Here is a 23,714-nt window from a genome sequence, read left to right as displayed (position 1 = left end):
AAGGTTGGTTCAGTGGTCTGTGTAAGGTTTGTCTAGGGTGAGATTTGTGCTGAGTTTTTTTGTTTGTTTGTTTTTCCTCTGGTGGGCAAGGCTGAATGAGGTAATATTCCTGTCTGCTGATGGTTGGGTATGTATTTTTGTTTTGTTTTTTGTTTAGATGAGGCATCCTGCACAGAGTGCTACTGTTGGTTGGGTGATGCCGGGTCTTGTATTCAAGTGGTTTCCTTTGTAAGACTTCTCACTATTATTAGTTAGTCTAGGGTCTTGGCGTCAGTACTCCCTCTCCAAAGGCTCAGGGCTTGATCTCTGGTCAGGAACGAAGATTCTACAAGTGGTTTGTTAGGGCATTAAGTGATATTAAAAGAAATACCCAAAAACGAGATACCAAAGAGGAACCCCAGACAAATGATAGTTATAAAATCAGGCAAATAATAATTAAAATAATGGAATATGCATATATACATATACACCCATAAGCAAAATGAAGACAGTGCAACTAAAACAAAGTGCACAGTAGGTTGAGCCTGCGAACAAAGGAAATAAAAAATTATATTTACCAGTTAAGAACAAGACTAGCTAAAGCACATACCGGAAAACAAAACTAAAGCAAGCTGCCAAGTGGGGAATAAAGTAATGAAAACAAAACAAAAAAATATGTTGAGACGAAAGAAAAGAAAGAACAGTTAAATAGAGGTAGATGAAGAAGATTTATATACATTAAAGATTAACTGCAAGGGGAAAAGAACAGTAGGAAAAGCAAACAAAGGAATAAATGTAGAAAAATTAATAGGTTTAAGAAATTAAAAATTAAAATTAGAGAGAAAAGAAAAAGGAAAACTCCACAGAACTGCAAAAGCCCAATATTTAGGTTTATTACAATAATAAAAAATGTGACTGAGGAAGGAAAAAAAAAGCCCAAAAGCTTAATTAGATTTCATAGTGCCGATAAAATCGACCACTACAACAGCGGGGAATAAGGACAAAGAACAAAAATCAAAAAGAATCTGTAGAACAAGCCAAAGCATAAGAATAATGAATGTTTTTCTTGAGTCACTGCTGTCACAGTCCTTTCCCTCGCTGGGAGTGACAGTCCACCTCACCCCCCTAGGATGCCCTCCAACACTGCTGATCTCTGGACCTGTTGTGGGGGCAGCTCAGGTTCTAATCTGGTCCTTCTGTGTGTTCTTGCCTCCAATATCCACAGCTTTCAGAACTAGTGCATTTTCTTTTGTGGGAGATTATTGTTCTTTTATATATTCCATAGACACAGAGTCTGTCTAGTTGTCGTGTGGATTTCATCTGCAGCTTGTACAGCTGGTGGGAAGGTTTTGGGTCTTCTTCCTTAGCCACACTGCCCTGGGTTTCAATTGCGGTTTTATTTCCACCTCTACATGTGGGTCGTCCACTGGGGTTTGCTCCTGAGGCTGCCCTGGAGGGCTTGGGTTTGCTCTGTGAGGGCCAGGTGAGGAGGTGGTGCAGCTGCTTGGGTCGCAGGGGTTCTGGCAGCACCAGGTCCTCAGGGGGGTTGACGGGTAGGGCAGCAGGAAATATAGTGCCCTAGAAGGGCATGGCAACCAGTATTGGCCAATACGCTCCAGTCTTCTTGCCTGGAGAACCCCCTTGACAGAGGAGCCTGGCAGGCCACAATCTACCAGGTCACAGAGTTGGAAATGACCGAAGCAACCCTGCATGCATAGATGCAAGATTTTTCTTGCCTGTGGCAGCTCTGCCCCAATGAGAGTTGAGCATGAAGGTGGTGCAGCTGCTTGGCTTGCGGGGACCCTGGCAGTGCAAAGTGGACTGCCCCAGCCACGGCAGTTATGGCCCTATCAGAGTCTCTTTTGGAGCTTCTTGTAACTCGCGATCAGAAGGCCTCTTTGGCCATTCTTTCTTCGTAGCTCTGCCCGTTCAGGCACTTAAAGAGCTCTCTTGCTTGGAGTCCTTCTCTGTTGTTCGGGGCATCAGGCACATAGAGGGGGCCCCCCTGGCTGGAGTCCTACTCTGTAGATTAGTGTGTCAGGCACTTAAAGCGGCACTGTGGGTGGGGTCCTATGCTGTAGTTCAGTGTGTCAGGCATTTGGTGGGCCAGTCTTCCCGTTGTTCAGCTGCCGATGCTGGCCTGTTGGGAGAGAGGCCATGGTGCTGGTCCCACCCCTTACGCTTGACTCAGCAGTATTGCCTTGCTTCCATGGCTGCCCAGCTTTACTTCACAGGCATTTCCCACCACAGGCTCTGCCCTCACATACTTCTCTCCGCAGTCTCTCTGCAGCCCTCGCCCTGGGATTGCTCCACAATCCCTAAACTACAGACAGCTCCCAGCCGCTGCACCTTCCTGGGGACCTGCGTCGGTATCCAGGGTATGTATGGCTGCGGCAAGGACTGTCTGATTCTCATCCCGTTTAGGCTGCCACAGATCATCTTTTTCACTCTCAGCCTTAAATGTTTCTCCTCTGACTCAGACAGTTGCTCCAGTGTGGGAATCGGACACCTGCTTCAGTTCCCCCATCCGCCAAGGGCAGGTCCAGTCCTGGTAACACTCCAGTTTTTCCCCCTAGTTCCTTCATCCTACCAAGTTTTGCGTGGCTCTATGTATTCTTTCCCGCTGGTCAGGTACTCCTGCCCACTCTCAGCTGGTGTTGCACATGCACGTCTGTGTGTGAGGTGTATTCCTGGTGTATCCGTGGAGAGAGGTGTACTCCACGTCCACCTGCTCCTCCTCTATCTTGTTCTCAACAGCTGATTTCAGTCTTAAGATTTATAGTGACCAGCTTTGTCACCCAGCTTATGATCTGTCATTGAGATATTCCTTGTGCACTTGAGGAGAATGTGTATTCTGATGCTTTTGAACAACAGGGACAACAGAGGATGAGGTGATTGGATGGTGTCACCAACTCAGTGCTGCAGTGCATGGGGTCACAAAGAGTTGCACCCAACTGAGTGACTGAACTGATGAACAGAAGAGTCTGTTCTTCTTGGGGAGTTACTTTTTTACAATTTATTTTTTAATCAAGGTATATTTGTGTCACAATATTGTCGTGATTTCTGCCATACATCAGCATGAATCAGCCATGGGTATGCGTACGTCCCCTTCATCTTGAACCTCCCACCTCATCCCACCCCTCTGGGTTGTCACCGAGTACAGACTGAGCTCCCTGAGTCATACAGCGGATTCCCGCCGGCTCTCTGTGTTACATGTGGTAATGTGTGTGTTTGCACGCTGCTCTCTCCGTTCCTCCCACCCTCTCCTTTCCCTTCTCCTGCCACACCCTTAGGTCTGTTCTCTGCGTCTGCTTCTCTGTTGCTGCCACGCACATAGGTTCATCAGTACCATCTTTCTAGGTTCTCTCTCTATATGTATTAATACACCGATTTGGTTTTCTCTTTCTGACTTTATTAATTATAGTGGGCTCGAGGTTCATCCAGCCTTATTAGAACTGACTCAGATGCATTCATTTTTATGACTAATATTCCATTGTATATATGTAGCACAACTTTTTTTAATCCCTCTGTCAGTGGACATGCCGCTTGCTTCCATGTCTTGGCTAATGTAATAGTGCTGCAGTGATTGTTGGGTCACATGAGTTGTTTTCTGTTCTGGTCTTCTCATGATAAACACCCAGGAGTGGTGTGACGTGTTGTTTTAAGGCCAGTGTTTCCTTATTGGTTCTGTTTGGATGATCCATCTATTGATGTTAGTGGAGTGTTAAAGTTCCCTAGTGTTATTATGTTGCTGTCGGTTTCTTTGTTAATGTTTGTGTTATGTGTGTGTGTGCTCCTGTGTTAGGTGCATATATATTTACAGTTATTATATTTCTTCTTTTGGCTCTTTTGGCTGTATCATGCAGCTTGTGGGACCCCTACCAGAGACTGAACTTGGGCTTCAGCAGTGAAAACCCCATGAACTAACCACTGGAGAACCAAGGAATTCCCTGTATCTTTTTTTATCGATCATTTTATCATTATGTAATTTCCTTCTTTGTCTCTTGTTACAGTCTTTGTTATAAAGTCTGATTTCTCTAATGTAAGTATTGCTGCCCCAACTTTCTTTTTGTTTTCATTTGTGTTGAATACCTTTTCCATCCTCTCACTTTCAGTCTTTTTGTATCTTTCATCCTGAAGTGAGTCTCTTGTGGAGAGCATTTTTATGGGTCTTCTTTTTTCATCCATTCAGGTATTCTTTGTCTTTAATTAGAGCATTTAGTCTATTTACATTGAAAGCAATTATCGATAAATTTGCACTTATTGTAGTTTTGTTAATTGTTTTGAGGTTTTTATAGTTGTGTTCTTCTTTTGCTCTCTTATGATTTGATGACCATCTTTAGTGTTTAATGTCAGTTTTTTTGCTATGTATGTGTGTGTATGCTCAGTCATGTTCAACCCTTTGTGACCTTAAGTACAGTAGCTCACCAGGCTCTTCTGTCCATGGGCCTTTCCAGGAAAAAAATGGAGTGGATTGCCATTTGCATCTCTAGGGGATTTTCCTGATCCAAGAATTGAACCTGTGTCTCCTGAGGCTCCTGCAGTGGCAGGCAGATTCTATACCACTGAGCCACCTGAGAAGCCCTTTTTTGGTATATGTGTGTATTATACATTTTTTGGGTTTTGGCTACTATAAAGTTTATATGTAGCACCTTCATATGTGTGTGCTTATTTTAAGTTGATGATTTTAAGTTCAAATGCATTCCTACAACCCTGAATTTTTACTTCTTTCATTTTTTTTTTTTTTTCTTTTGACTGTGCTGGGTATTCATTGCTGCTTGCAGGCTTTCTCTAGTTGTGGCAAGAGGGGGCTGCGCTAGATGATGGCGTGCAGGCCTCACTGTGGCAGCTTCCTGTGCTGCAGAGCGTGGGCTCTAGGTGCGTGGGCTCAGCAGCCGTGACGTGCTGGCTGTGTTGCTCCATGGCTTGTGGGGTCTTCAGGGACCAGGGGTTGAACCTCTGCCCCCTCCTTTGACAGGTGGAGTCTTAACTACTGCACCACTGGGGAAGTCTCTTGTTTAATGTTTTTGACATCCTATTTTACATTTTTTGTTTTGTATTTCTCTTGATTACTTCTTGTTGACATGATTTTACTGCCTTTGTCATTTAACATTCCTACTAGCTTTAGAAGTGGTTGATCTGTTACCTTTACTGTATATTTGCCTTTACTGGTAAAATTTTTTGTTTTGTAATTTTCATTTTTCTAGTTTTAATCTTTTCTTTTTTTGCTTACTTTTAAATTTTACTGTAAAGCTAGTTTACTTGTGCTGAATTCTTCTAGCTTTTATTTGTAAAATGAATTCGTCATCAAATCTGAATGCCTTGCTGGGTAGAGTATTTTTGGCTGTAGGTTTTTTCCCTTTCATCACTTAAAATATATCATACCACTCCTTTCTGACCTGCAAAGTTTTTGTTAAGAAGTGATCTAGTAGTCTTTTGGGCGTTTCCTTGTAGGTAACTGATTGTTTTTCCTTTTCAATTGCTTGGAAGATTGTTTTTCTTTCAGTTTTGCCTTTTTCATTATATTTTGTCTCAGTGTGGATATTTTTGGGACAATCAGTTTTGTGACCTGGATGTCTTTTGTTTTCACCCAGGTTAGGGAAGTGTAGGCAGGTTAGGGCTTCCCAGATGACGCTAGAGGTAAAGAACCCACCTGCCACTGCAGGGAGACGTAAGAGACTCGGGTTTGATTCATGGGTTGGGAAGATCCCCTGGAGAAGGGAATGGCCACACACTCCAGTGTGCTTGCCTGGAGAATGTCATGGATAGAGGAGCCTGGTGGGCTGTAGTCCTTAGGGTCACACAGAGTCAGACACAATTGATAAGACTTAGCACACATGCACAGGAAAGTTTTCAGTTATTATTTCTTCAAATAAGTCCTGTGTCCTTTTTTCTTTTTCGGAACTTCCATAATGTGAAATTTCGTGTGCTTGATGTTGTTTCCAAAGTCTTTCTTTTTTTTGTTTCTTTGACCATACCTTATAGCGTATGGGATCTTAGTACCTTGACCAGGAATCAGACCTGTGTCCCCTGCAGTGGAAGCGCAGAATCTTGACGAGTGGACTATGAGGGAAAACCTTGGGATTTCTTAAACTATCCTTACTTTATAAGATTTTTTTCCCTTTTTTTGTTCAGCTTGTGTGATCTCCACTACTCTATCATCCAGTTGGTTGATTCTTTTCTCACTGCCATCTTATTTACTTCTAGTGTATTTTTAATTTCAGCTTTTGTATTCTTCAGCTTTGTTTGGTTCTTCTTTATATTTCCTAACTCTTTATTAAGCTTGTCACTGTGTTCTTCCTTCTCCCAAGTTCATTGAGCATCCTTTTGAGCATTGTCTTGAACTCTGTCAGATAAATTGCTTGTCTCCAATTTAGTTTCTCTTCTGGGATTTTTATTCTGTTCCTTCAGTTGGAATGTCTGTCGTCTCATTTTGCTTAATTATCTATTTCTATTTCTGTGTATTAGATGGGCCCATTGTATTTCCTGATGTTGGATAAGTGGCCTAATATAGGAGATACCTTGGTGAGTCAGTAAGTACACTCCTCTCAGGTTGCTAGAATTGTGTGATCTTGGGGTATCCCTTGTGTGAACTGTACGGGGCCCTTTTGATGTAGCAAAGTTGACTGCTGTGGCAGTCTGGTACATGAGGCCAGCTTGCAGGCTTTTCATAGTGCAGAGGCTTCCAGCTTGTGGCTGGAGCCAGGTCATGGTATGGCTGGCTGTGCAGTGAAGGAATCCTGAGTCTGGTTCTTGCCTGCTGGCAGGTAAGACCAGGTCCTACGGTAGCTGGTTGTTGGTGCTTGGAGGAGTCCTGCCGTCTTGCTAGTTCCAGTGGCTTGTCCTTTCCTGTCTCTTGCTCACTTTCTGTTTGGAGTATTATTTTCTTCACTGTTAAGAGACTTACTTATATACTCTAGGTACTAGTCCTTTGTTGGATATGCCATTGGCAAATATTTTCTCCCAACATGTAGTTGTCTTTTTCTTCTCTTAACAGAGTCTTTTGCAGAGTAAAGGTTTTAAACTTTGGTGAGGTTCGATTTATCAGTGTTTTTCTTTTATGGCCTTTGCTTTTGGTATCATTTTTAAAAACTCTTAACTTAGCCCCAGGTCCTAAAGATCACCTCCTGTGTGTTTTCTCTGAAGTTTTATAATCTTACATTTTTGCATTTAATTTCAGGGTCCATTTTGTGTTGTCACATTACTGACTGGGGGATTTTTACAGAAACTAACTCCTGTGGCTGGCAATTTGTTATATAAGTGAATAGTGAACATTTCAGGTCAATACTTTAAGGTAACAAAAGATACATTAATGTGTTTCTTGTTGATGATGTGTGAATTTTTGTATGAGGTATGTGATTTAACTTGAAGTTCATTTTTGTGCTTATGAATGTCCACTTGCTCTAGCACTATTTAAAAAACTGTCTCCGTTGAATTGCTTTTGTACCTTTTGGGCATATTTGTGTGTGTCTAATCTGTGTTATCTATTCTCTTTCATTGGTATGTATATCTTTCTCTCTGTAAATATCATACTGTTTGCTTATTGTAGCTATATAAAAAGTTTTTACATCAGGTTGAATGATGTTTCCCCCTTCAGCTCTTCTTTTTCAAAATTGTTTTAGCTTTTCTAGGTCTTTTGCCTTTTTATATGAATTTTATAGTAAGCTTGTCTTTATCTACAAAATACCTTGTTGGAATTTTGATAGGAATTGCATTGGACTTACATATCAGTTTGGAAAGAACTGACGTCTTTACTGTGTTGAGTCTTCTGATCCATAGACACAGGACATTGCTACATTTATTTAATTCTTTGGTTTCTTTCGGCAGCATTTTGTATTGGATTGGCCTACAAGTTTATTTGAACGTTTTGGCCAACCAGTAATGATCAGGATACAGATCCTCAGTATAATTGGTTATACTTATGTTTAATTTTCTTTTAATTAAGAGTAGTTTTAAGTATACTGTGTTAAAGTTTAACTTCTGCCCATTCATTATTAGTATAAAACAGAATGTTTTTCTTTTTTGGTCTGTGTTGGTCTTATATCCTGTAATCTTGCTCAGTTCAGTTCAGTTACTCAGTCTTGTCTGACTCTGTGACCCCTTGGACTGCAGCATGCCAGGCTTCTCTATCTATCACCAACACCCAGAGCTTGTTCAAACTCATGTCCATTGAGTCAGTGATGCTATCCAGCCATCTCATTCACTGTTGTCCCCTTCTCCTCCTGCCTTCAATCTTTCCCAGCATCAGGGTCTTTTACAGTGACTTAGCTCTTTCACTTTTCACTTTCATGCATTGGAGAAGGAAATAGCAACCCACTCCAGTGCTCTTGCCTGGAGAATCCCAGGGATGGGGGAGCCTAGTGGGCTGCTGTCTATGGGGTCGCACAGAGTCGGACATGACTGAAGTAACTTAGCAGCAGCAGCAGCTCTTTGCATCAGGTGGCCAAAATATTGGAGCTTCAGCTTCAGCATGAGTCCTTCCAATGAATATTCAGGGTTGATTTCCTTTAGGATTGACTCCTTGCTGTTTGATCTCCTTGCAGTCCAAGTGACTCTCAGGAGTCTTCTCCAGCACCACAGTTCAAAAGCATCAATTCTTCGGTGCTCAGCTTTCTTTATAGTCCAACTCAGATCCATACCTGACTACTGGAAAAACCATAGCTTTGACTAGACGGACTTTTGTTGGCAAAGTAATGTCTCTGCTTTGTCTAGGTTGGTTATAGCTTTTCTTCGAAGGAGCAAGTGTCTTTTAATTTCATGGCTGCAGTCACCATCTGCAGTGATTCTGAAGCCCAAGAAAATAAAAGTCTATCACTCTTTCCATTGTTTGCCCATCTATTTGCCATGAAGTGATGGGACTGGATGCCATGACCTTAGTTTTTTGAATGTTGAGTTTTAACAGCTTTTTCACTCTGTTCTTGTACTTTCGTCAAGAGGTTCTTTAGTTCTTCGCTTTCTACCATAATGGTGGTGTCATCTGCGTGTCTGAGGTTATTGATATTACTCCCAGCAGTCTTGATTACAGCTTGTGCTTCATCCAGTCTGGTATTTCGCATGATGTACTCTGCATATATATCTTTTGAGGTTTTGAGGTATATGCCAGGAGACTTTTTACCTGGAAAATAATATCATCTTTCAGTAGGGACTCTCATATTTCTTACTTTCCAAACTATGTATATCTTTTTTTTCTTTCTTACGTTATCTCTATCTCTAAAACTTCCAGGAACGGGTTTAATAGTAGTGGTGAGAGGGAAACTTCCTTGTCTTGTCCTGGCCTTAAATGGGAAGCGTTCAGTCTTTCACCATTAAATACAAGTTTTAGGTCTTTTACTGGTGCTTGCTGTCAGATTGAGGAAGTTTCCCTCTGTTGCTAGTTTGCTGAAAGTGTTAATCATAAATGAGTTCAGTCAAAGAGGCAGAATTACTAGGAGAGTAATATTCCATTGTACCACATCTTCTCTATCCATTCATCTGTGGATGGACGTTTAGGTTGCTTCCATGTCTTGGCTATTGGAAACATTGGTGCAGTGAACATTGGGGTGCACGTATCATTTCAGATCGTGTTTTTCTCAGGCTCTATGCCCAGAAATTGGATTGCAGGGCCATATGGTAGCTCTGTGTTTAGTTTTTTAAGGAACCTCCATTCTTTTCTCCATAATGGCTGAACTAATTTACGTTCCTGCCAATAGTGTAGGAGGGCTCCCTTCAGGAGAGAACTAGTCTTAAGTGTCTCTAGTGGATCAGACATATCTATGAGTTATGCATATGCTGATTAATTTGCTTATGACAATAAGCATATGAAGTTGATGGTAATTTTCCCATCAAATATAAAATTTTTACAAATGTAGTACTAAGGCCCTGAGTTGTTAAGTTTTGCCCCATGTACGTGTATAATGATCCAAGTTAGATATTTAAGCCTAACATTTCTTGTCCCAAGTAACTCATGGTCTAATAACAGGGATAGGTACATGAATAAATAAGTTACGAAACAGTTTAGTAAGTTACAAAACCATTAAATATGAGCAGTATGCCTGTATTGCAATGAAAGATGTTCACCTTTTTGAGAGGAAACATGTTAAAGAGCAGAATAAGTATTATGATCCTATTATTTTACTCACTGATTCAGAAAACCTATGTTCAGTTTCTACTTTGTCTTAAGCACTGTTTTAGGCGTTTAGGATACTTTGGTCAACAAAAGAGTGTTCCTTTTTTTTAAATGGAGCTTACAGTCTATCACGTAGAATAGAATGTAAAAGAGACGGAATTAAATGAGGCAGCTTGGGCTACAGAAACACTTGAATAGAAAGCCACAATGGTAGCTACATTCATCCGTAATAAATGTGTAATAGCTGGGAGACAGTTCTCCATGTCTCCTTTGTATTTCTGTACATCTTTTGAGCAGAGGCAGTGGCTTCTTTGCTCTGGACTGTCTTTACAAGGATTTTTTTTTTTTAGGGAACAGCCTTGGGAGATAGAGCATTCAGTATCTCTCTGTGAAGCAGAAGGCAGATTTGTTTATTGTCCAAAATAATAAAGATAATGTCTTTTGGGCAAAGGTTAGGTAGATTTGCTTGATATGAGATTTGGGTCCCCTCAGTTCAGGGTACTCCAGCTGTGATTCAGACCCATTGCATGTGCAGTATCCCCCCGGCCCCTCTCTGCATTGCCCTGTGGGAATTGGACAAGAGGAACCATTGATCCTGAAGCTCATTCTGCTGGAGTAGAATGGTTCTTTGCCTCTGACTGGAGTCTTGTGTCTTCTGCTAGCATCCCTAAGATGGTGGCAGGTAACTTGTTAGCTTACAGCTAGGCCAAAGTTCTTGATAATAGGTAATAATTTTATTTTTGTTTTAATTTGAGAGGACTCAGTTTTTTAACTTACAGTTCTTCTTTTACCCTAGCTTTCAGCTTCTGTTTCTTGGTGTAGTGCATTTAATTATCAGAAGGGTTGAGGAGGTTTATCCTAGGTTGTTCTCAAAGCCCTTTTTATGGAACGTGTGGACAGCAGTCATTTTGAGCTCCTCAGTCACACACAGAAATATCATTCAGGAGCTGTCTTGTCTCGGTGCATGTCTTAGGGCAGTTTTATGTACAGGTTCATATATAAGAGTTCTTGCTCAAGTCACTCACTTCGTCTTCTATTCTCTCATGTTGCACTACCATTTCCTCTAGTTGGAAATGGCTAGAGCCATGTTTTCAAACCCAGATGTTTAGAAATTTGGAAAAAAGTTTTTAATACTTTTTTCTTAGCATTTTAATGAATTTTAGTTACCGTCATGTTAATTTGAATACTTTATTTCTGAACTCTTAATTTGCAGCTCATTAACATTACCACACATGCTGACAGCCAAAAGAAAGATTTCTAAAAATTTTATCTGTTTACCACAGTTAGCATTTTTTAAGACATTTTGTGGGACAGATTTGGATAAGAGAAAACAGTAATAACCGAGAAGCAGCGAGCCAGTGGAAAGAGACAGTTACAAATCCAGTAGAAGTTATAATTTTAATTTGCTACCAATTTGAAGAGACAAATCAGTACCTTTGTCTATTTATGTAGACCGTATGATAGATCTGGGTTCATATAAGACCTGGGAAGAGTCCCCTGGAGAAGGTAATGGCTGCCCGTTCCAGTATTCTGGCCTAGAGAATTCCGTGGTCTGTATAGTCCATTGGGTCATAAAGAGTTGAACACGACTGAGCGACTTTCACTTCACTATTATAGTGCGTAATGGATCTGATAGAAAATTAAACTTGGTAAAAAATAGAATGAATCATATCAGATATCCAGTGTAAAGGAAATGTTTTAAAACTGGCCGAAATAGACAATAGGGCAACTAAATAAATGATAAAGTCAATGAGAAAAAGAAAAAAACAAAACTGAAAATCAGGTGTGTGGAAAGTTGATTATATATAAAGTATAACATAATTTGTGAAAATACTTTGCTGAATTTCTGCAGGTTGTTTTATTTTAATAGGTTTATTCTAATAAGAACCATACCCCCCTTTTCCCACCTTCCCCACACATAGAATTTTTAACCGCATGTACATCCATTATATAGCCATCTTAACCAGTTATAGGCAAGGACAAAGAAAACAGTTTGGCTTCAAGATCTTGCTCTTCACACTGAACACAAGAAAACTGTAGTAGAGAAATCTGTCCCTTGTGATAGTATACAGAGAGCATAGTCAAATTTAATTTTGAAATTTCAGCAGCCTGATTTCTTAGCTAATTACCACTCTTTGTCATATATTCAGCTTCTTTTCATTACAGCTTCTGAATAAACATGAAGCTTTCTTGGTCCATTTTTGGTAAAGATGATTCGTTCCTAAAGAAATATATTTCTGTTTTTCAAAGGAGTAACTTATTCTGCTTTTGAAGTATTAAAAATGTTCTGCTCCTGATGGACAGTGAGGCTGATTTTATTTTTTTCCTGTCATATTCCATCATTGTGAAATGAAGTTTTAAGTATTTTAGCATTTCTGAAATTGAGATGTGTTTAAAAATAGGTGGCATCTTATAAAACACTGTTTGCCACCCACTTTAAAATTGAAAACTCTATTACCCCCCTCCAGTCTTCTTTATACCATTTTGTGTATTGTCACATATTGTATATTGTCTTTTGTTAAGCTAACTAGAGTCAGGGATCTTTTTTATTTTACTGTTGTATCCCTAGCTCCTATAACACCACCCGAAATGCAGTAAGCAGGTAATATATTTGGTGAATGAATGAATGAAGGGAACATTTGAGTGTTTATTGTGGTTCCAGATAATGTGCCAAGCCCTTTCTCTCCTTGAGTCACTTAATTCTTAACAGTAACCACATGAGGTAGGCAGGTACTCTAATGAGGAAACTAGGGCTAAGGAGGGGTTAAATTTGCCCAGTGTCACTCAGCCTATAAATGGAGGAGTTAAAATTAGAGCTTGAATCTACCTCAGGTCAGTTGCTGGGCTCTTAACAGTGTTACACTTTTCTAAGCATTAAATTGTTTGATTTATTTAGTTCTTTCTTTTTAAACAGGAAGAAGAGAATTTATCCAAAGATTAAAACTTGAAGCAACCTTGAATGTGCATGATGGCTGTGTAAGTAATAGTTAATTCTCAACTGTGGAGAACTGTAATACTAAGTATTCAGATTTTTGAGGAAATGCCCTAATGCTTCCAGAAGAGATTGGACTAACTGTAATTAAAATGGGAGAATTGTTTTACATTAAAACATATTTTGAATTTAGGAAAATATATGGGAGATTTTTTTGAAGAAGGATGATCAAAAGGCTTTCATCTCTTTCACTTTTGGTGCTGCTTTTGTGAGGGGTCACTGGTGGTCTTCATGTCTCCAGATCTATTAGTCACTTCTCAGAAACTTTTTAAGTATTTCGTTATTGGGCTGTACTGGATCTTAGTTGCAGCACGTGAGCCTTGCTGCTCTGTGGCATATGGGATCTTAGTTCCCCACCAGGGGTTGAACCCACATCTCCCTCATTGCAAGGCAGACCACCAACCGCTGGACTTCTAGGAAAGTTCCAAACTTTCCAGAAGCTTTTAGACATTCATTGAATACGTTTTCTTTTTTGAAATGCTTTTCTCTTGGTTTCTGGTAACACCACACTCTCTTGGTTTTCTTCCTCTCTCAGTGACTTCCTGCATCTTCTCCGTCTTCTTCCCCGACTTCTCTACTTCTCCACCTTCAAATGTTAGATACACCAACACTCTATCTTGCCTCCTCCCACCCTTCCACTTTTCTAAGTGATTCTGCTCAGTCCCATGGCTAGAACACATAACTTCTAATTTTCTACTTCTTCCCAGAGCTCAATTTATGTATAAAATTCTGTACTAAACATTCCCAGTCGCATGTCTAATAGCACCCTGACATTGATAAGATAAAAATAAAAGTCTTTAAAAATTTTTGTTACGAAAACTTGAGTCCTGCTTCTTATATACTCAGCACTTGGATTTAGCAGTTAAGATTTTGGCACATTTTCCAGTTCATGTTTTTTCCTTGCTGAATTGTTTTAAAGCAAATCTCAGATATAGCATTTCACTTTTATATGTAACCTAACAATAATGGGCATTTTTCTTTCTTTTTTTTCTTTTTAAGCAGCTTCAGACACCTGAAATTTATTAGCTAATGTTCTATAGATCTGAATCCATGAAAATTGTTGCTACTCTGGTTCCATTGGTGCTATACAGTTATCATAACAGGATCTCCATTTCATTGCTGGTTGTTGATGGGTCATTCATTCTCATGTGCTAGAGTAATGGACATTTCTCCTATGTAATCAAAATGGCATTATATAATTTAATGTATGTATATTTTTGATATCATCTAATACACAGTCCAAAATAAAAATTTTCCCATTGTTTAAAAATATATTTTTTTAATAGCTGTTTGTTCAAAAGAGGATCCAGGTGACATCCATACTTTGATGGCTGTACCTCTTAATCCCTATTAATGTAGAAGAGTCTTTCCCTGTTTTGTCCCTGCCATTGGCTTGTTTTAGAAACTGAGTCAAATTTCCTAAACATTGGCCCTCATTCTAAATAGTGGTTTATTTCCTTGTGATGTCATTTACCTTGTTTCTGTATCCTTTGTGTTGGGCTTCCCTGGTGGCACAGTGGTAAAGTGGTAAAGAATACTCCTGCTATTGCAGGCAGCGTGGGTTCCATCCCTGATCCGGGAGGGTCCTACATGCTGCAGAGCAGCTAAGCTTGTGCACCGTGACTACTAAGCTACAATTTTTTTTTTCTGTCTTTGATTGTGGAATAATGTATAAATACAGCTTAGAAATGTATTATTTATTTTAAAACTTAAAACCATTCTTAAGGGGAATGAATCAAAATGCCATATATGCTTATGGCAAACTGATGGGAGAAAAAGTGGAAACAGTGTCAGATTTCATTTTCTTGGTCTCCAGAATCACTGTGGACAGTGACTAAAGCCACAAAATTAAAAGACACTTGCTTCTTGGAAGAAGAGCTGTGACAGACCTAGACAGCATAGTAAATTAAAAAGCAGAGACACAACATTGCCAGCAAAGGTCCATCTAGTCAAAGCTTTGTTTTTTCCAGTAGTCATGGATGTGAGAGTTGGACTTACAAAGAAAGCTTAGTGCTGAAGAATTGATGCTTTTGAACTGTGGTGTTGGAGAAGACTCTTGTGAATCCCTTGGACTGCAAAGAGATCCAGTCAGTCAACCTTAAAGGAAATCAGTCCTGAATATTCACTTGAAGGACTGATGCTGAAGTCCCAATACTTTGGCCACCTGATGCGAAGAACTGACTCATTGGAAAAGACCCCGATGCTGGGAAAGATTGAAGACAGGAAGAGAAGTAGATGACAGAGGATGAGATAGTTGGATGGCATCACTGACTTGATGGACGTGAGTTTGAGCAAGCTCTGGGAGTTGGTGATGGACAGGGAAGCCTGGCGTGCTGCAGTCCATGGGCTCGCAAAGAGTCGGCCACAACTAAGTAACTGAACTGAACTTCTCATGGTATAAAAATAAAGTATATATGGCTTCCACTTCTGTTTCTGTCTTCTCCATTTCTTTCTGCTCCCTGAAGCATATAACCACTTGTTTTAGTTTCATGGATATCCTTTTACTCTCTTTTTTTCCCGCCTTTGTTGTGATATACTTTACATATATCATTATATAAATTTAATGTGTAAAATAGAATAATTTGATATGTATATGTATTTCAAAATGATTACTGCAATAAGCTTAGTCATCACATTTATCATGTCACATAATTGGCATTTTGTTGTTGTGATGATTGTGAGAACATTTAATACATACTCTCTCAGTATCTTTCAAGTATATAGCACAGTAACGTTAACTGTAACCAACATGCTGTAGATTAGATTCCAGAACTTACTCATCTTATAACTGGAAGTTTATGTTTTTCTGAACATCTCATTTCCTCCATCTTCCAACCTCTGCTACCAGTCTTCTCTGTTTCTGTTAGTGGAACATTTTTAGAGTCCACATATAAGTGATCTTACAAAGTATTTGTCATTCTCTATCTTGCCTTCAGTGTTCATTTTTGTGTTGCAAATGTCAGGATTTCCTTCGTTTTTATGGCTAATATTCCATTGTGTGTGTGTATGTATGTTTATCATATTTTCTTTATGCATTAATCCATTGACAAACACCTATATTGGTGTTTTTCTTTCTGATTTACTTCTGTGTTAACTTTCTGATTTTCTGTATTTATACAGAAAATACTTTCTGTATTTTCTTTCTGATTTACTCTGTATAATAGGCTCCAGTTTCATCCACCTCATTAGAACTGATTCAAATGCATTCTCTTTAATAGCTGAGTAATATTCCATTGTGTATATGTACCACAGCTTTCTTATCCATTCATCTGTCGATGGGCATATAGGTTGCTTCCATGTCCTGGCTATTGTAAATAGTGCTGCGATGAACGCTGGGGTACGCCGTGTCTCTTCCAATTCTGGTTTCAGTTCTGGTTTCCAGCAGTGGGATTGCTGGGTCAATGGCAGTTCTATTTCCAGTTTTTTAAGGAACCTCCACACTGTTCTCCTTAGTGGCTGTACTAGTTTGCATTCCCACCAACAGTGTAAGAGGGTTGGTTCCCTTTTCTCCGCACCCTCTCTAGCGTTTATTGCTTGTAGACTTTTGGATCGCAGCCATTCTGACCTGCGTGAGATGGTACCTCATTGTGGTTGTGATTTGCATTTCTCTGATAATGAGTGATGTTGAGCATCTTTTCATGTGTTTGTTACCATTTGCATGTCTTCTTTGGAGAAATGTCTATTTAGTTCTTTGGCCCATATTTTGATTGGGTCGTTTATTTTTCTGGACTTGAGCTACAGGAGCTGCTTGTATATTTTTGAGATTAGTTGTTTGTCAGTTGCTTCATTTGCTATTATTTTCTCCCATTCTGAAGGCTGTCTTTTCACCTTGCTTATAGTTTCCTTTGTTGTGCAAAAGCTTTTAATTTTAATTAGGTCCGATTTGTTTATTTTTGCTTTTATTTCCAGTATTCTGGGAGGTGGGTCATAGAGGATTCTGCTGTGATTCATGTCAGAGAGTGTTTTGCCTATGTTCTCCTCTGGGAGTTTTATAGTTTCTGGTCTTATGTTTAGATCTTTAATCCATTTTGAATTTATTTTTGTGTATGGTGGTATGGTGTTAGAAAGTGTTCTAGTTTCATTCTTTTATAAGTGGTTGACCAGTTTTCCCAGTGTCATTTGTTAAAGAGATTGTCTTTTCTCCATTGTATATTCTTGCCTCCTTTGTTGAAGATAAGGTGTCCATAGGTGCATGGATTTATATCTGGGCTTTCTGTTTTGTTCCATTGATCTATATTTCTGTCTTTGTGCCAGTACCATACTATCTCGATGACTGTGGCTTTGTAGTAGAGACTGAAGTCAGGCAGGTTGATTCCTCCAGGTCCATTCTTCTGTTTCAAGATTGTTTTGGCTGTTCGAGGTTTTTCGTATTTCTATACAAATTGTGAAATTATTTATTCTAGTTCTGTGAAAAATACCGTTGGTAGCTTGATAGGGATTGCATTGAATATAGATTGCTTTGGGTAGTATACTCATTTTCACTATATCGATTCTTCTGATCCATGAACATGGTATATTTCTCCATCTATTAGTGTCCTCTTTGATCTCTTTCACCAGTGTTTTATAGTTTTCTATATATAGGTCTTTTGTTCTACGTAGATGTATTCCTAATTATTTTATTCTTTTCTTGCAATGGTGAATGGAATTGTTTCCTTAATTTCTGTTTCTGTTTTCTCATTGTTAGTGTATAGGAATGCATGGGATTTCTGTGTGTTAATTTTATATCCTGCAACTTAACTATATTCATTGATTAGCTCTAGTAATTTTCTGGTGGAGTCTTTAGGGTTTTCTATGTAGAGGATCATATCATCTGCAGACAGTGAGAATTTTACTTTTTTCCAGTCTGGATCCTTTTTATTTCTTTTTCTGCTCTGATTGCTGTGGCCAAACCTTACAAAACTATGTTGAATAGTAGTGGTGAGAGTGGGCACCCTTGTCTTGTTGCTGATGTTAGGGGAAATGCTTTCAGTTTTTCACCATTGAGGATAATGTCTGCTGTAAGATAGTATTTTCATTTCCTTCAGATATGTACCTGAGAGTGGGATTGCTGGATTATACGATAGTTCTGGTTAAAAGTTTTTGGGGAACCTCCATACTGTTTCCCGTAGTTGACTGTATCAGTTTTCCTTACCACAAATGGTGCACAAGGGTTCCCTTTTCTCCATGCCTTTATCAGTACTTCTTATCTCATATTTTTGGTGATAGTCCTTCTAAACAATGGCAATCCACTCCAGCACTCTTGCCTGGAAAATCCCATGGACAGAGGAGCCTGATAAGCTACAGTCCACAGGGTCGCAAAGAGTCGGACATGATTGAGCAACTTCATTTCACTTCATTCTAAACAGTGTGAGAAAATATTTCATTGTGCTCTATTTATTTATTTATTTTTGGTCCATTTTGCACATCTTCCGGGTTGAACTGATGGCACAGCATTGAAAGCACCAAGTCCTAACCATGGGACCACAAGGGACCTCCCTTATTGTGGTTTTGATTTGCATTTTTCTGATGATTTGTGGTGCTGAACACCTTTTTGGCCATTTGTATATTTTCTTTGGAAAAATGTTTATTCAGGGCCTTTGCCCATTTTTTAATTGGATTACTTTTTTTTTTTTTTTTTTTGCTATTTAGTTAGATGAGCTCCTTATATATTTTTAATGTTAATCCCTTATCAAATAGAAGGTTTGCATATATTTTTCTCCTCTCCTGTAAGTTGCTTCTTAATGTTGTTGGTTGCTTCTGTTGCTATTCAGAGCTTTAAGTGTGATGCAGTTATCAGTTGTTGATTGTTGATTTTTGCTTTTGTTTTTGTCATGTCCAAAAATACCTTTGCCAAGATCAAGGTCAAGAGCTTTTCACATTTCCCCCCTAGGAATTTTATTGCCTTCAGATCTTAAACATAAGTCCTTAATCCATTTCATGGTAATTTTCTTTGGCATGTGAACATCCAGTTTTTCCAGCACCATTTAGTGAAGAGACTGTTCTTTCCCCATTGGGTAGTCTTTGCTCCTTTGTTGTAAATTAATTTACTGTATATGCATGGGTTATTTTCTGGGCTCTTCTGTTTCATTGGTCTATGTGTCTGTTCGTAAGACAATACCATAATGTTTTGATTAAACAATTTTGTAATATAGTCTGAGATCAAGACATTTGATGCCTTCAGCCTTATTTTAATTTTTTAAGATTGCTTTGGCTATTTGGAGTCTTTGGTGATTCCATACAAATTTTGGATTTCTTAGAATTCTATTTCTGTGAAAAAATGCCTTTGGCGTTTTGATGGGGATTGCCATGAATATGGCTGTTTGGCAGTATGGTATAATATTAACTATTCTCATACATGAGGAAACCTGTCTTTCCGTTTGTTTGTGCCATCAGTATTTCTCATCTTTGTGTCATATAAATACCAGATAGATCTTTCAGCTCCCTGATTAAATTTATTCCTAAATATATTTTGATGTTTTTGATGCTAATGGGCCATTTTCTTTGTTTCTTTTTCAGATAGTTCATTGTTTTATTGTATAGAAATGAAACTGTTCTTTGTTTATGTTATATCTTAAAGCTACTCAATTCACTTGTTAGCACTGACAAATTTTTGGTGGAGTCTTCAGAATATTCTGTATATAAGATGAGGTCAACTTCAATTGGAGAGAATTTTACTTTTCATTTCCAGTTTAGATGCCTTCTATTTCCTTTTCCTGTCCAATTATTACTCTGACTGAACTTCCTGTACTGTGTTGAATAAAAGTGATGAAAACTGAACTTCCTTGTCTTGCTCTTGGTTGTAGAGGAAAAGCTTTCTTCAACTTCACCATTGAGTATGATGTTACCTGTGGACTTGTCATGTATGGCCTTTATTATGTTGAGGTATATTCCTTCTATACCTAGTTTGCTAAGAATTTTTATCTTGAAAGATGTTGAATTAGATGCTTTTTCTGCATCTTTTGAGACAATCATATGATTTTTACCTTTCATTCCAGTAATGAGGTGTATTACAATTATTGATTTCTTTATATTGAATCATCCTTGCATCCAGGTGATAAGTCCCACATGATTATGGTGTATGATACTTTTAATGTGCTTTTGAATTTGATTTGCTAGTATTTTGTTGAGAATTTTTGCCTATGTATTCATCAGAAATGTTGGCTTGTGGTTTTCTTGTAGTATCCTTATCTGGCCTTGATGTGAGGGTAACCTTTCTGAGGCTTACCTCAGAAAATGAATTTGGGAGTGTTCTCTTCTTTTCAGTTTTTTGGAAGAGTTTGAGAAGGATTGCTATTAATTCTTCTTTAAACGTGTGGAAAACATTTAAAGCCTGTGATGCTATCTGGCCAAAGGCTTTTCTGTTGTTGTTGGGAAGTTTTTAATTTAATCTCTTTACTCATTGTTTGTCTTTTCAGATTTCTCTTCTCATGATTCAGTCTTGGTCAGATATGTGTTCCTCTGAATTTATTGATGATTATGTAATTAGTTGCTGTATAATTTTCATATTAGTATCTTATATGTTTCAGTGGTTTTGGCTGTAACGTCTTTTCTTTCATCTATATTTTATAATCTTGTTAAGTCTAACACAAAGTTTGTCAATTTTGTTAATCTTTTCAAAAAACCAACTCTTAGTTTCACTGATCTTTTTCTATTATTTTCCTGTTCTCTATTTTATTCATTTCTGCTCTGATTTTTTAATTTTGTTCATTTCTGCTCTTATCTTTTTTTTGAACCTGTTTCTTTGAGGTTTCCTGCATTGTCTCTTTACCACTTGCACAACCTGGGAATCCCAGGGTAATTTGTAGGTAAGAGCAGGCCTACCTTTGCAGGAAACCTCAGAGAGGTTCAATTCCTGGGTCAGCAAGATCCCCTGGAGGAGGGCATGGCAACCTGCTCCAGTGTTCTTGCCTGGAGACTACCATGAAGGAACCTGGTGGGCTGTGGTCCATAGAGTCAGACACGACTGAAGTGACTTAGCACAGCCCATTTTAGGCTAAAATAAAAACTTTAGATAATTTGTGGTTAAAAAAAAAGATCAGAGAAGAAATGAATAAAATAGAGAATAGAAAAATAAAAGATTAGTGAAACTAATGGTTGGTTTTTTGAAAAGATTAGCAAAATTGACAAACTTTGTGCTAGACTTAACAAGATTATAAAGATATAGATGAAAGAAGACATTACAACTGAAACCACTGAAACATGAGAAATTTGTAGGTAAAAATCACTATCTTTAATAATTCCCACATTGAATAGAAAAATACATAAATATGTAGCTGTTTGGAAAAATACTATTTTTTTCTGAGACAAAGAAAGTATTTTTTACATTGTAATATTCAGTTAGGGCTTCCCTGTAGCTCAGTTGGTAAAGAATCCACCTGCAATGTAGAACACCCCCGTTTAATTCCTGGGTCAGGAAAATCCCTTGGAGACGGGATAGGCTACTCACTCCAGTATTCCTGGACTTCCCTGGTGGCTCAGCTGGTAAAGAATCTGCCTGCAATGCAGGAGACCTGGGTTTGATCGCTGGGTTGGGAAGATCCCCTAGAGAAAGGAATACCCACTCCAGTATTCTGTCCTGGAGAATTCCATGGACTTGTAGTCCTTGAAGTTACAGAGAGTTGGACATGACTAAGTGACTTTAGCTTTCACTTAATTTCAACTAGTGTGTGCAAGTTTTAGCTTGGAAACTCATTACACAGTTAGGCTATATCCTCAAAATTCTGTTTAGCCTATTTGTGATTCCCTTTCAGTAAAAGGTAAGAAAGATAAGAAATCGTACTTAGGATTCCAGGAAAACCTTAATGATTGATTTAGGTGAGGGTGGTGTTGAAAGGCCAATCCGAAGACTCTTATTGTACCGTTGGAAATCAGGATGGCCCAGACTGTGGAAAGTTTTGATGGTGAAGGAGATATTGGAAGAAGGGAGAGTCACCAGATGACTCAGTTTCCGTGGGAAGTGGTGGATTTTGTAGGAAAGGATGGAAAGTTGAGTTCCAAGGTTGATTTTCTTGGAAAGGAATCGGCTTGTTCCAATGAAGCTTGTGGCTGAAAACTGAGGCTCGCCAGGCTGAGGTTGCTTTGATGTTCACAGGCACCGTGACGGTAAAATCCAGTTCTGTTGAGGCCATGGTATAAGAAGCCCTAGATCTCTGGCCTGAACTCTACTGTGAGATGAGGGTGTTGGCTCTTCTTTGTGACAAAGCTCAAATAAATCCTCCGGTTACAAGTACAGTTGCCATGGATACCATGAAGGATATTATAGCATCCTCTGCTAGTGTTGGAGGGTCTCCTGTGGAGGCATGGGTCAACAGTGGCTCACAGAGGGGACGGGGTCGCTGGAAACAGCAGCCCTCTCTGCTCTGATATTTATCATCTCTTTCCTTCTGCCAACTTTGGACTTTGTGTTTCTTTTCTAGTTGTTCAGTGTGTAAATTTAGGTGGTTTATTTGAGATCTTTTTTTTTCTAATGTAGGCAATGATTGCTGTGAACTTCCTGCTTAGAACTACTTTTGCTGCATCCCATATGTTTTATTTCTATTTTCACTTGTATCAAGATATTTTTGATTCTTTTTTTTCTTTAATGATTTGGTTGTCCAGGAATGTGTTATTTAACTTCCACATGTTGGTCAGATTTTCAGTTTTCTTCCTATTGATTTCTATTTTCATAGCACTGTGGTCAGAAAAGATACTTGGTATGATTTATTCTTTGAAATTTGCTAATATGTGTTCTTTGATGTAATATGATTTATCTTGGAGAATGTTCTATGTGCACTTAAGAAGGGTGTTCTGTTGCCGTTGGATCGAATATTCTCTCTATATGTATTAGATTCATTTGGTCTAAATATGTCAAGTCTAATGTTTCCTTGTTGACTTTCTGTCAGTATGATTTATCCATTGTTTATGTGGTATGTTGAAGTTTGCTACTGTTACACTGTTGTAGCTTTCTTCCTTCAAACCTGATACATTCATTGTTTTAAAAATTTTAGGCATTCTAGTAGATACTAGAGGCAGACATCCTGGAGTGTGAAGTCAAGTGCATCTTAGGAAGCATTACTACGAACAAAGCTAGAGGAGATGATGGATTTCTAGCTGAGCTATTTAAAATCCTAAAAGATAATGCTGTTAAAGTGCTACATTCAATATGCCAGCAAACTTGGAAAACTCAACAATGGCCACAGAACTGGAAAAGATCAGTTTTCATTCCAATCCCAAAGAAAGGCAATGCCAAAGAATGTTCAAACTACTGTACAGTTGCACTCAGATCACATACTAGCAAGGTAGTGCTCAAATCCTTCAATTAGGCTTCAAGAGTAGTATATAAACTGAGAACTTCCACATGTAAAACCTGGTTTTAGAAAATGCAGAGGAACCAGAGATCAAATTGCCAAAGTCCACTGGATCTCATAGAAGAAGCAAGGGAATTCCAAAACACATCTACATTTGTTTCATTGACTGCACTAAAGCCTTTGACTATGTGAATCACAACAAACTGGAAAATTCTTAAAGAGATGAGAATATCAGACCACTTTATCTGCCTCCTGAGAAACCTATATTCAGGACAAGAAACAACAATTAGGACCAGACATGAATAAGGAACTGGTTCCAGATTGGGAAAGGAGTACATCAAGGCTGTATATTGTCACCCTGCTTACTCAACTT

General features: G+C 38.7%; 1 protein-coding gene across 6 annotated transcripts in view; it reads left to right on the top strand.

The window, feature by feature from the left end:
- The window catches only part of DCAF6 (DDB1 and CUL4 associated factor 6), a 184,518-nt gene that overhangs the window by 25,813 nt on the left and 134,991 nt on the right, over positions 1-23,714 (top strand). For all 6 annotated transcript variants that reach the window (XM_052636548.1, XM_052636547.1, XM_052636546.1 and 3 more), the window contains exon 2: positions 12,999-13,060. In XM_052636548.1, the coding sequence (XP_052492508.1) occupies positions 12,999-13,060 (62 nt within the window). The remainder of the gene's footprint in view (positions 1-12,998; positions 13,061-23,714) is intronic.

This window comes from Budorcas taxicolor, chromosome 3 (assembly GCF_023091745.1).
Source record: "Budorcas taxicolor isolate Tak-1 chromosome 3, Takin1.1, whole genome shotgun sequence".
Taxonomy (NCBI): domain Eukaryota; kingdom Metazoa; phylum Chordata; class Mammalia; order Artiodactyla; family Bovidae; genus Budorcas; species Budorcas taxicolor.
This window is presented reverse-complemented; position numbering and strand designations above follow the sequence as displayed.